Source organism: Haliaeetus leucocephalus, unplaced genomic scaffold (assembly GCF_000737465.1).
Source record: "Haliaeetus leucocephalus isolate CR32 unplaced genomic scaffold, Haliaeetus_leucocephalus-4.0 Scaffold0, whole genome shotgun sequence".
Lineage (NCBI taxonomy): Eukaryota > Metazoa > Chordata > Aves > Accipitriformes > Accipitridae > Haliaeetus > Haliaeetus leucocephalus.
The window spans coordinates 24179824-24194614 of NW_010972436.1; the positions used below are offsets into that span (position 1 = coordinate 24179824).

At 36.8% G+C, this 14791-nt stretch overlaps 1 protein-coding gene across 1 annotated transcript in view; it reads right to left on the reverse strand.

Moving 5' to 3' along the window:
- The window catches only part of LOC104829076 (sodium channel protein type 5 subunit alpha-like), a 56241-nt gene that overhangs the window by 33318 nt on the left and 8132 nt on the right, over window positions 1-14791 (reverse strand). Inside the window, 8 exon segments of the mRNA XM_010563137.1 lie at window positions 1051-1245; window positions 2905-3042; window positions 3680-3723; window positions 4388-4597; window positions 6713-6804; window positions 11071-11199; window positions 12284-12373; window positions 13748-13866. Coding sequence (XP_010561439.1) covers window positions 1051-1245; window positions 2905-3042; window positions 3680-3723; window positions 4388-4597; window positions 6713-6804; window positions 11071-11199; window positions 12284-12373; window positions 13748-13866 — 1017 coding nt within the window.

The following is a 14791-nucleotide window of genomic DNA, read 5'->3' on the forward strand; positions in this document are numbered from 1 at the left end:
GTAGAGGAGGAATTTGGTAAACTGGTGATGCCTTTCACCTTAACAATGAAATTGGATAGTTGCTAGAGAATATTTGTATGTCCTCTTACAAGTTGGACTTTTCTAATTGTTAGCAGTATATCAGAGGTATTTTTTATAAAAAGTTAGAAGATAAAATATGTCTTAACAATAATTTTCAATCTATCTTGTTGCCTCAGCTCAGAGCTTCACTTTTCAGAAATAGAATAAAAACAACAAGGTGATCCCTGGTCCCATACAGGCCAAGGAATGAATGAATCTAGGCAATACTGGGCCAAGAGGAAACACTGTAGAAATCTGATCTGTGTCTCTTAGCTCTCCAAACGAACAGCAAAGAAACTAATGCAGTCTCTGGATGTCCTTCTACATTAATATGGAACTAATGGTATTAGCCTGGCCATTCCTGCTCTCGTCAACTGGTAGACCTTCTGCATGCAATCACTCAAAAAAAAGGCATGACACCCCTTAGACAGCTGAGCACAGTGGCTCTCAGAAAGCTTGCATTTTTAATCAATCCTGAAATCTATCAGCATCAGAACTTCCAATCTCAGGGAACTGTAGAAATGACAGCTTTTCTTATGGAAGCAAATTTATCCACTCATACTTCCTTCATCAGACTATGCAGTAACAGCAAGAAGGAATATCCAGAAAAATGGATTTTTGTACACAGCAGTAGTGGTAGTGTACAAGAATGAGGCAAACCACAGAGCGCAGGCACCTGTGCAATACCATAAAAGCTATACGCTTGCCAGCAAGCCATTCCTATACAATGCCAGGTCTGCAAATCCCCACACTTAATATGATTTAACTTGGACTCATGCTGTTTGTTTGTATCACAGAAATGTTTATATATATATATATATATACACACACATACACCTGTATATTTATAAAGAGACAGAAAGAGAAATGAAGTGTGAAAAAGTATTGTAAGAAGCACATTTTTAATTAAAAACCTTATTTCCCTAATTCACAAACAGAAGAAAACAAAAGGAACCACACATTATATATTAGATATAATAATTTACAAACCTGTTCTTTCTCTAGAATTTGTTGGGCATCCTGAAGTAATTTTTCCTTTGCCTCTGTTTCAGCAAGAGTAGCTCTATTTTGCTCTTCATATGCCATGGTTACTACAGCCAAGATCAGATTGAAGAGATAAAATGAGCATAAAAAGATGACACCCAGAAAAAATAAAATGTAGTTCTTTCCAGATGTACGGATAGTCTGTGAGGAAAAGGTAAAGGTTGTAATAAATTCTTAACAAACTAACATTTACAACAGAATTTTCAATCAACTTTAAACAATTTCTTTTCCTATACAATACCAAAGGTCAATGTACTGCACTGTTTTCATTAAACAACAGTATGATCTAACTCTGGTCTAAGTTACACAGAAGGTCTAGAAACACATCTAGTCAGGAGTTCCCCTGGCCTTCAAGCTAATAAATTTCAGCTCTTAAAAACTTCTCTGTGATCACACAGTATTTTCTTTTTATGTAACAGATCATCAAACATTCATAACGATGCCATGTACTGCAGAGAAGAATTAACAAAATCCATTCTTAAAATTAAATGAAATATCTCCCAGCAAATCAGGCAAATGATGGCTCAAAATTAAGCTCTGAGACATTAAAAACTAAAAACCAGTTGACCTCCAAATGGCAAAAAGAAGATGTATTAATTTTAAAAAAATCTCAGTTAATAAAGGTTGCTGGAAAAAAAGTTGAAGTGGAGCATATGTGTCGTGGTTTAACCCCAGCCAGCAACTAAGCACTACGCAGCTGCTCACTCACTCCCCCCCATCCAGTGGGATGGGGGAGAAAATCGGGAAAAGAAGTAAAACTCCTGGGTTGAGATAAGAACGGTTTAATAGAACAGAAAAGAAGAAACTAATAATGATAATGATAACACTAATAAAATGCCAACAGTAGTAATAAAAGGATTGAAATGTACAAATGATGCGCAGGGCAATTGCTCACCACCCGCCGACCGACACCCAGCCAGTCCCCAAGCGACGATTCCCTGCCCCCCAATTCCCAGTTCCTAAACTAGATGGGACGTCACATGGTATGGAATACGCTGTTGGCCAGTTTGGGTCAGGTGCCCTGGCTGGGCATGAGAAGCTGAAAAATCCTTGACTCTAGTCTAAACACTACTGAGCAACAACTGAAAACATCAGTGTTATCAACATTCTTCACATACTGAACTCAAAACATAGCACTGTACCAGCTACTAGGAAGACAGTTAACTACATCCCAGCTGAAACCAGGACAATATGAAAGTTACAGAACAAGGCAGAGGATAATTCCCTTCCAGCAAAGGCACTGCATAGATGTAAGGGATCCATCTACATGCAATTTTTGTATCTTTTTTGTCAAAAACCAGAATTTAAAAGTTACATTCAATCCTCTGAATCAAATCATAGAGGCTCAAATTTTTTTAGTACCAGTTGTCAAAAGTGATCTGAAATGAAAGTGTGTACGTTGAGCCAAAAGGTTTGGTGAGGAGTCAGGACTTAAAAGGAAGAGAAACAGAGTATGTAACAAATCCTCATATCCCCTGCAGCAGCAGTGAGCTCACTAGCGGGATCTACTCTATACCCCAATCCTTTGGTAGTTACACATTAACATTTAACTATTAATCACTGACCCAAGTGTGTGCTCAAACAAAGCTATGAGCATTCACAGCAGGATTGCTCCCATCCAATATCACTTGCAGAAGGTGTTGCAACTTACGTCTCTTGAAGCTACTTCCTTACTATTTATGTTGATTTTAAAAGAAATTTGGTATCAGTAATGTTAAAACAGGTGCAGATTTTTCTAGTGGACATAAAGCTCTAAACTGCATGTCTAAAGTCATTCCAGCAGCTAATAAAAGTACCTACCTGTCTGTAGAGACGCTCCCAGTAATCCTGTGTCATCAGACGGAATAAAGAAAGGAAGGCCCAGCCAAAATGATCAAAACTTGTATAACCAAAGTCAGGATTCTTCCCAATCTTCTTGCAGGTGTAGTTTTCTGGGCACTCTTTGCTAACCACAAAAGAAATATTAAATAATACTTACTTGCATTATTAGATTGTACCTGAAAGCATCCAGTATACAACATCAAATACAGATTTGCTCAGTTTGTCTGAAAGTCCGTTTCATTATTCCCCAATATAATTCTGCCAGAAGGGCTGATTTATATCAAACAATCCTAGAAAGCCATTTATCTAGTTAAAGAAACTAGACAGAAACTCTAGTTCTATCTAGTTTCTGACTAGACAGAAACTCTCCACTGATGTAGTACACATGCAAACAAATACATAGAGAGGGGAAAAAATTGAAACATATTTCCTTTTAAATAATTCACTGAGATGAGGAGAGGAGAATTTATTAATATCTCACAACTCTTTACTGATCTGTTCCCCTCCTCCTTTATATCATTCTACATTACCATTATATTACCAGTGCTTAGCAACAAAGCACATATATAATTGCTCTCATCCTAGTACTTTACTTCATTCTTTTTCTGATGTGAAATATCTGTTTTTTAATATAATAACCCACACACACATATTCCACCCTCCTGAAAAATCATCACCATTCCTTTAGGCCAAAAATAAAACCACAGTACATCTGGGGGAAAAAATAACAAAGTACTAAAACTGTTTTGTTCACTTACTTGGGCTCTGAACTGAACCCACAGAGCAATATTTCAGAAGATTTATTCATTCTGTAGCAGATATCTAATAAAAAAAAATATGAAGGAATCATAAAATGAGAAGTTGTCAGTTCCTACAGCACTCTGACAGTAATACTGCACTTTAAAACTCATACTGCACTTTAAAAAATACCCTTATGGACGAAATCTCTGTGAAAGACTCCTTTCACAACAAAGGGCATATAGGGCTGTTTCTCAGCAGATCCGTCCCTATGGCAATTTAAAAAAAAAAAAAAAAAAAAAAAAAAAGAGTAACTACACAACTCACAATGTTGTCTGATCTCTGGTAAAAATAAGAATCTCTGCGAGAAGTAGGCAAAATCCCTGAATGATATAGATAAAGTAAGTGATGGAAAAAATAATTGTTTGTGTAGTACCGTACCCCTAAAATTAGGATCCTCATGCAATGTGCATAGGTAAAGAAGCAAATGCTTATAGAAAACTCAGTCCCTTCTATCCCACAGACTGCTAATCTTTCTCCAAATCCAAGATTCACTAATCTCGCATTCAGCTGTCCAAGAGACTTCATATTACTACTTGTGCAAATGGAAGGACATACCTTCTTGTGAGAAATACATGCAACTGTATTTTAACATCTCTGTGAAAAAAACAAGACATACATAGGAAGATACAGAGATTATGTAAAGGGAGAAAAGAATAACATTTACCTTCATCATTTGGTATATATATCTTGGCATCCTTACATAGCGTGTCATTGTATATAGTATTATTGAGGACACATTTGGATGTCAAATTGCCCATAAAAAGCTGGAGGCCTATTAGAGCAAATACACTCAAGCAAAAAACGGTCAAGATCAACACATCAGTAAGTTTCTTAACAGATTCAACAAGTGAATTTACGATGACTTTCAGACCTAGAAAAATAAGATTCAATAATAAGAAAAATGAGAAGAGGAATGCAGTAGCATTCCCATATGACAATATGCAACAGTTGCAAGTATGTTAAAAACAATCAGTGTAAATGGTTTTGTAACCTCAGAGTATTAAATGAGGTAAAATAAAGCATAGGAATTAGTAAAGTATTTTTACTTAAATTTCCTAACCATGACTTATTTGGCTTTTACTTCCTTCCAACACTGATTTTGCTAACTTGAAAATTCTAGATTAAGATGGCATCTAAACAAACTCTTATGAACTGTGATGAATATGGACAGATTTCTGTGCTTGATTAACATTAAACATGTACTTCACGTTGTGCCAAATACACATTACAATAAAGGATAACTTTTGCTGACCTCAGGGAATTCTGCCTTAAAAGATAATGCCTTACAGATGTCACCAGTTTAAAAACAAAAGAACATTTATGACACTGGGAAGGGAACAAATATATGTTGGGGACCACCCAGCTGGAATGCAGCTTGGCAGAAAAGGACCTGGGGTCCTGGTGGACACCAAGTTAAACATGAGCCAGCAATGTTGCCTTGGGACAAATGAGGTGAATAGCACCCCGGGCTCCATAAGGCAAAGCATGGCCAGCAGGCTGAGGGAGGAGATCATTCCCCTCTACTCAGCACTGGTGGGGCCACATCTGGAGTACTGGGTCCAGTTCTGGGCTTCCCAGTGCCAGACAGACATGAACATACTGGAGAGATCCAGCAAAGGGCCACAGAGACGATGAAGGGACTGGAGCACCTCTCCCATAAGGAAAGGCTGAGAAAAAACGAGCTGGGACTGTTCGGCCTGGAGAAGGGAAGGCTCAGGGGGGATCTTATCAATGTATACGAATACCTGAAGGGAGGGTACAAAGAGGACAGAGCCAGGCTCTTCTCAGCGGTGCCCAGTGACAGGACCAGAGACAATGGGCACAAACTGAAACATAGGAGGGTCCATCTGAACATCAGGAAACACTTTTCTACTGTGAGGGTGACTGAGCACCAGCACAGGTTGCCCAGGGAGGCTGTGGAGTCTCCATCCCTGGAGATATTCAACAGCTGTCCAGACATGGTCTTGGGCAACCAGTTCTAGGCAGTCCTGCTTGAGCAGGGGGCTTGGACCAGGTGACCTCCAGAGGTCCCTTCCAACCTCAACCATACTGTGATTCTGTGAAAATGGGTTATATGTAAACTTAAGACCAATATTCTGGCAGAATAACTGAATTTGAAATATGACATAGGCAGAGAGTGATATCTGGGATTTTTCTAGAAGACTTTCATAAGAAAAAAGTAAAATTACGTTTAATCTCTGTTCTCCATGCTGAATATCAAAGCAAAAGTATTGATGGGCAGTTTTGACATTAAAAACTAAACACTTCCTATGTTTAATGCCTGTTATAATTCCATAACAAAATCAAAAAATTATTTGTAATTACATAGAAATGGTAAAGTTAATATATATTATGACAATGGGATATATAGCCATTTATAGATTTTCAAATGAGTTTTTGCAGTTAAATTCTGAAATCCATACTTTGGTATCCTAATTCATGGCACAACTAAATATTGAATATCTGAACAGCATATGCAAAACCCTGTTGAAAGTATTATGCTCACTCCAGATAGTGGTTGTGGTCAGTAAACAAAACAATGAAACTCTGAAATATTGAACTCAGCATTTTGGGAAATAAACCATAGAAGATTAAGGTAATGAAGTATAACATGAAACCAGAAATATGTTGGTATAGCCACATTATGTTAAGACAACATATTGAATAGGGTGTGCTGCTCAGGAAAGACAAAAGTAAAAAGACAAAGGCACTGGGCTAAGTAAAATTGAACATTAGTGATGGGATTAGAAAAAGCAGAAAATACAAAAATCTGCCTGTGTCAAAATAATTTTGAGGAAAGATGATAAAAAAATATTCTGTTAGGATGCTGCTGAGAGTTACTGCAGACTGCAAAACAGTCACACCTTGGGATCCCATGAATCATCACAAAAAGTGACCAGAAAACTGAAGACAAGAAAAGGAGGGGAATTAGAAATAGCATACTGCTGAAGCGGAGAGAAAATCAGTAAGACATCTTGTTCCTTACCTGGTATTACTGAAATAGCTTTCAAAGTCCTCAGTACTCTGAAAGTTCGAAGAGCTGAAACCTTGCCCACAGTTTTACACATGGTAGCATACCTATAAAATTAAAGCACCATATAACTGAATGACAAAGATCTAGCTTTTCAGAGCATATGCATATTGAGCATACAGTAATGAATAAATTACAGAAAATAAATAGGTCAAATATGTCCTAAGGTAGGTGTCTAAAGTTAGGAATCTAAGTCAATTTCTAGATATTGATGTAAAATAATGAGACTTTTGAATAGTGCCTCTGAAAAGAAACACAGCAAGTTTTTACTTAGTGTGCATTTGGATGCTTAACTTTTGAAGTGTTTATCCATCAAAATGTCAAATAAATATAAAACCTTCAATGTCATAACCACACCCTCTCATATTGAGGCTAATCTGATTTAGAACACCACATGAAAGTATATGTTGCAGCTATCTCAAAACTACACAATATATACTTTAGGAGAAGGGAGTTGAGCAAAACTAGGTTTACAGTATTTTAATTCTGTACTACATGGCTGTGTTTCTAACTTTTATTTAATAGTCAGCTAAGAACTTGAATATTGAAACTAGTTTCAATTTAATTGTTTCAACAATTTGAAAATTTCAGAAAATAAGGATTTTAAGAGTTGCATATTCTATACAGCACTTTATCTTTAAGGGGTTGCCCCATATTTTATAAGACTTATGTCAGAATTTACATGAATTGTGACTCATCTTATGGCAAGGTCATAACTAGTAACAGAATTCCTTAAAATAAAAAGTCTCAATAACAGAATCTGAGAAACAATGGTGGGAAAGGACCTCTGGAAGTGATCTAGGTGACCTCCCACTCAAAGCATGACTTTTGTGAGCAATAGATCAGAACACTATGGCTTTGACTAGCCTGTAAGATTAAATAATTCTCAAGTACCACAAGTAATAACTGCACTTGAGTTAACTGCTGAGTTAATTTCTAAATACTGTTATTTGTTGCATGATAGGACCAAAAAAACCAGAAGGAGATGCTACATTGCAAAGTGCTTATATCTGCTTGAACACCGATGAATTAAGAGTATGGCTAGGGAAGTAGGACCATAAAATGAAATTGTTCATACAGCTGTTGGACTACTTGATAGTTACTGATTATTAACAATGTGTAAGCTCCTTAGTGGTTTATAGATTACCCATAAGAATACTTTGTTCATATACATATATATGTGTGTGATGACATCTGAGTACATAGCCTATTATTTACAAATAAGGAAAAAACAGTCAGGGGTAGAGAGTTGATGGCAGCCTTTGCTACAGAGCCCATGAGATGGTGGAGTTTAAGACCCCAAGAGATGTAAGCAAGATGAACAGCAGAATAAAAATCTTGGACTTTAGGACAGCAGATTTCAGCATGTTCAGGGATCTGAAACTGCCCCAAAGGGATAAGTGTGCCCCACAACAGTTGCTTGATCTTTAAGACTATTTTCTTCAAAGCACAGGAAAGATGCACTCTACTCTGTAGAAAGTCAAGCAGATGTGGCAGAACACCAGGCTGTCTGAACAGGGAGCTCCTGACTAATCTCATACTCAAAAAGGAAGTGTGCAGAAGGTTGAAGCAGAGAGAGCTCTGGGAAGGGACACTAAGACATTGCCAAACACGCAGGAATGAAGCAAGCAAAGACAAAGTTCAGCTGAAGTTGAAGCTAGCAAGGGATGTGAAGGGCAACGAGAAGGGCTACTTTAAGTAAATCAGCAGTGAAAAGATGACTAAGGAAACTGTGGGCCTGTTGTTCAAGGAGGCAGGGAACTTAGTGACAAAGGACATGCAAAAGCTGAAACTACTCAATGCTGCCTTGATTTGGTCTTTACCAGTGAGGTCTGCTCTCAGGCCTCCCAGATCCCTGAGTCTAGTGTCAAAATCTGTGGAAGTGAAATATTATCCATGCATCTACGTGCTATGATCAAAGGGACAAAGTTCAGCTGGCAGCTGGTTACTAGTGGCATCCCTCATGGGTCAGTCCTGGGGCCAATACTGTTTAACAATTTCATTAATATCCTGAGGAATGGAATACAGTTTGCAGTCAGCAAGTTCACAAATACTAAGCTGTGGGGGGAGCAGTCAATACGCTGGGTGGCAAGGCTGCTCTGCAGAGTGAGCTTGACAGACTAGAGCTATGGGCAGTAGAAACCTCATGAAGTTCAGCAAAATCAAAGGCAAAGGCAAAGTCTTGCACCTGAGTCAGCATGACCACAAATAGGACCTGAGGGCACATTGGATAATGAGCAGCTTTGCAGAAAAGGACCTGGTGTCAGGGCAGACAAATTGAGCATGAATGAGCAGAGCACCCTTGTGACAAGGAACGCTTATCACGTCTTGGGCTAGATTAACATGAGTCTAGCTCATACGTCGAGGAGTCTAGCCATACATTAAAGGAAGTGATTTCTGAGACTGAATCTGGAGTACTGTGTCCAGCTTTGGGCTCTCCAGGGCAAGAAAGACAGTTTACATACTGGCACAGGTCCAACCAGGGCTCGAAGGGTGTGCAGTAAGACAATTATATAGTTAAATTGTTAGGCTGGATGGGATTTGTTGAGTTTGAAGAAGAGCAGGCTAATGGGGTGACACAGCAGGAATCTTATTGCTGTCTTCAGCTGCCCACTGTAAGGGCTTAGAGAAGAAGGCTGTTCTTGCAAGCACACCATGAAAGGATGATGTAAGTTGCTACACGAGACATTTCAATCAGATATTTGGGAGAAAAAAAACCCACAATGTGGTTGGAATGAGCTGCTCAGAGAGGTTGTTGAATCTCCATCCTCAGACAAACTCAGAACTTGACTGGATGAAGTCCTGAGCAACCTAATCTAAATTAGTCCTGCTAATTTAGTCCATGGAGCTGGGCCGCATGATCTCCAGAGGTCCCTTCCAATCTAAACTACTCTACACCTCTAATAAATTAGAACAAGACAACTGAAAACTATTCAGAAATACTAAATGACAGAGATTGGCTTTGAAAGCTCTGAGACTGGGCATGAGTGAATCTGTTCACTGCTGCAAGTAAGACTATTTTGTTTTCAAGATTAACATTCTGTATTTGAGATGCAAATTCTGACTTGGTTTCTTCCTCATTTCTTGTCCACCTAGCCAGCTGGTTTTGATATGAATTTAAAATTGACCACAGCAGTGATTCATCTGGCCTATTACCCTGTCTTAAAGAATGACCCACGACAGAAGCTTACAAGGGAGTTTAGAATCAAGGCAGTGATGCTTCCCAGATTGAATTCTTCCAGAAGACTTATAGCTCAGGGACTTCACGAACAAGACATAGTATTTTTGTGTTAAAAATAACCCTTAATGTGTTTTCATCTAGGATTTTGTCCAGAAGTCTTCCGAACACAACTAAGTTTTTTGCATCCACAACCTCCTATGGGAATATGCCTACATGTAGTGTGAAAAACTACTACCTTCTTTTTTATTCTGCCATCTGACAACTTCATTTGGTGCCTTTAACTCTCATCGTAGGAGAAAAAAAAAAGAACAACAGTATTTATTCTCTTTTTGGCTCTGTGCCACAGACTTCAACCATGTTCCTGCTCTGTATTTTTTTCATGAGAGTTCTACTCTATTTCGTTTCTTATTATGTGGAATACAAGATATACATCTCTATCTTTCTTAATTCTGTCTTCTTTTGAGATGTCAAGGGCAAAACTACATATAGTCCTGAAGAAAAATACAGGCCACACAATGAAATAACTATGTATTCTACTTCTTTTCTTTATTTCTTACCCATAATGTCCTCTTTTCTATTTCCTTCTCTGACCATGATTGCACACTGGAGTGGTGTTTTCATAAGATTGTCTATTTTAAATCCAACATCGTCTTCCCAACAAGTGAAAGCTATTTCAGAGCCCATAACTGTGTATGTAAAGCTAGGTCTGGTTTTCCTTGAGCATCACTTTACATTCTTGGGATTTCATCTGTTATTTATCACCATATCACTCAACACCTTGTGACCCACTTTGGAGCCTTCTCAAATTAGTTTCATCTGATCCAGAGTACAACTAAAACAATATAGAGAGGCATGCTTGGTTTCAGCTGCCTATGCAATTGCCTCTAAACAAAATTTAAATACATACTAAATTGAGAACAATCAAATAGTTCTAAAATGAGCTTTGCATTTAGGTCTTACTTTAAGGTCTATGACTATCTTTCTCTTTGCAAATATGCAAAGGGTGATTCAACTACAGTAACGCTTAAGCAGGTAGGATGCCAACCACTCCAGAGAACTTCAGCGATATCAAATAGCATTTAATTTGCATGTTTGTCCCTTGAGTGTAAAAGAACAACTGAGCTTTACTTACGTTACCACAATAACGACAAGATCCAAACAGTTCCATGGATCTCGAAGAAAGGTAAATTCATTCCAGACAAATCCTCTTGCTAATATTTTTATCAATATTTCACCGGTATATATGCCAGTAAAAAGATATCTGAGAAGGAAAACATATATTAAAGTTATAGAAATAAAAATATTAATGAGATTGAGACATTCAGGCACATTTCTACCTGTTCTATGATTTAGTCACTGGATGGAGATGAAGGTAGAAAATGTGAAGTAAAATAGGACAGGTTACATTACTTGCAGAAACATCACAGGTATAAGAAGATGTTTTCCTGAATTTTAGTAAGATTTCCATGCAAATCTAAAATCACAAGTGTTCACATAAGCATACCATACTATTTCTGGATGAAGGAAAGCTCCCATTTCCTTATGAATAATTTTTAAGACAGTGTTTATGTTCTAAAGCAGGCTGGAAAATATCAAAGCCTCTAACATTTTGGCAGAACAATAACAGCAAAGACTTATTTTAGCCTGTAAAGTTTGCACATTTTATACATTTATTCTGACAAATACTCTGTAACTGAAAGAAATTCTACATAAAATTAAGCTATCATTATCACCATGCTCACCCCAAAATAAGAGGAATTAAAATTATAGAACCTCCGAGGCCCCAGGCACATTTTCAAGATTTAATTCCAGAACATTAACTCAAGTTACATTGGATACAGCGCACAATTACAAAAGGTAACAAGACATCATAAATAAATGGCTTCCTAATGTGAACAGTTGAACTAGGGGTGTCCCCAGGAAACAGCAAAAAAGAATGGAATGAGTATTTATCCCTTTATACTTTTTGCTTGAGTTGGCCATAACAGACATTCAGCTTATTGCCTTGGAATGAGAGATATTAAGTTAGAATCCTGCTGCACAGTCTCTCTAAAAGGCTTAATCCTTAAAAGGAAAAATGGGGCAACCTTCTATGTTACACCAGATGGCAAAATTAGCCAACGTAGAAAAAACGGTATGTGGTGTAAGCCTCTAAGAAGAGGCACTGAAGCTCCACAGAAGACTGTGTGATATAATAATAATAATAATAATAATCCTAAAATCTTTCTTAGAGGTCTGAGAATTTTCAAGCCCCAGAATTAGATCACCACGTTATTTAAATTTTTCAGCCCAGCATGTTAGTAACCTTAGAAAAAGAGTGAAGAAATGGCAACAGAGATACTTACTCAGTCCAGCTGAGTTCTTCTGGAAGCTTATTTACAGCCATGGAAACACAATTGAGTACCACAGTACATGTAATAAAGCCAACAAATAATGTAAATAATTGGTTAAGGAAAAAGTGCTATATTATAAAAAACAAAGTTCAGAAAAGTTGCTGATTTACACACAAAACCCACACAGATATTCAAATAATTACTTTGGTTTTGAATATGCTCAGGACTTTTCGTGTGTTTTCCAAAGAAACTGATGTCAGATCAAGCTTCTGCTCAGCTGGGTAAACTTCACGATTTAAAAATAACAATGAATTATCTGCATGTTGGGATAGTTTTGGAAGTTAGGACATTAGTGGGACATAATATGTTTAACAGAAGAGATGAGGAACACAAAGAAATGAAAAAAAAAAATCTGAGTCCTCTGCTGTCTCTACTGTTATTTGAAACTTTAGAAACCTCAATTTCTTCCTAGCAGGAGCATGGAAGAAAAAGAAATGGGCCATAACCTCATAATAACTAGGGGTTTTAAGCCTAGAAAAAACAGATACAAAAGCTTAATTATCAATAACCAGTGTTCTTTGAAACTGGGAGTCCTTGTATACATTCTTACAAGAGACACCTATGCTCTGCCACAAGTTCAGAAAGCTTTCTCATTTTATGGGGCAAGCGATGAAAATACCTTAAGAAAAAACATCCTTTCATGAAAGTTCATTTGTCACCTAATAAACGTGGTTTTTCTTTTTTAAAAACAAACATTGGCCTTAAATTTAGGGTTTATTTGAAACTGAACAGCAAATTTAGTAATTTCTAATAGCATGAATACACATTCAAAGTCAGCCATAAGTTCCCATAAAAGGACCTATTTCTACAAATTAATAATTTCAAATGAAAACATGTTTGGCAGAAAGAGCAGGAACAACTCAGCCTACAGTTTTGCACCTGTGATCCTTCACATTTTTACATTCTTCAAACCACGTTTACATTTTTGAAAAAATATAAAAAATGGGTGCTCTTCAGAACTTTGTGAACTTGAGTGTGAAATACATTTCTTCGGATGTCAAACTCTTTCAGCAAAGCATTGCTGTAAATCACATCCTTCATGTTTTAATAACTAGGGAGTCACTTATTTGGTTTTTGTTTGGTTTGGTTTTTTTTAATTTAAGTTTGTCACCGCAGTAGAGATTTAGAAACAGTTCTGGAAAAGGGCAAAAATATCATACAGCAGCCTCTAAATGTTGTTTCATAACAACATCTGCAAATCTGACTTTAAATATGAGCTTTTTTGACATTTTTACTTGTACCAACACCATGTAAATATCTTAGCTGTAGTAAAACAAGATTCAATATAACTTTTAAAAAATCTCTATCACAGACACATAAGCTTACATTTACATTAATATGAATAGAGGAAAAGAATGGCAGAAAATGGTACAGTATATTTTAAAATTGAAATAAGGGAAACCAATAAAAGGATATGAATGGGTCAGAATTTTAATTGCTGCTTTTCTGACTGGATTAAAAGGACCAAATATACCCAAGGCAGGTGTGGCAGTAAACCGGAAAATAGTCCTCCTTTTATTTATCACCATAAAGGTCTATAAAAAAAAAGATTCATAGTATATGAAATATTTTAATGAAACAAAATTTTCCCCCAAAATTCAATGTTTAGGTTTTCATATCTGCATCTAGACCTATATCTAATTTCAATTACGAGTAAAGCTTTCCCGTATTCTTACTTGGAGCTGTGAGCTGATGATACTACTTTCGAAAGAAAGACAGCAACTATATAAAATTTCATTATTGCCTGTGAAGAAGAAGTATTAATGGGAATGCATTTGAAGAGCAAGTGATCATATTCACTTGGTCAAAATAATTAAAGGATACTATTCTAGGACTGCAACAGTGGTGGTAATCATGCTCAAAAGTACCTTACCCTTGGATAGTTTTATAGGCTACAACGATAATTTTGAAATATCTCTAAATTATCAAGTAACACTGTAAACTCCCTCTAAGCTATCTTAAGGTCCATGCAGCTCAGTACTTTTGCCACATGATGTAAAAATGAAATATCTTAAATAAAAAATACAGTTCACTAACTTTTATGTAAATTTCTTCAACTAAATCAGCCTTAGTTTCTCTTCATCAAGAATATCACTTTGATTACTTACAGAAAAAAAATCTCTGGAAGAACAAAGCTTTCTGCATGTTCTCTGATTAAATTATTATATTCCAGTGACTTGCTGGTATACATAAAAGAGAGCAACATGGGACTGGATGGAACCTTCTGCTCTTCAGGTCAAGTCCCCCTCAATAGTAAGCAATCATACAATAGACATTTCATTTAGAAGGGATTCCTAGAGCATCTACTTTACGCACTCCTATAGGCAACAACACAAAACACTTTGCAATAGCATGAAGTATATGCAATATAAATATGGTACAATAAACAAAGCTGATGAGACATAAAATAACAGAAAATTAATTTACTGTAATGAAAATATATGGGTTTGCTACACAGAG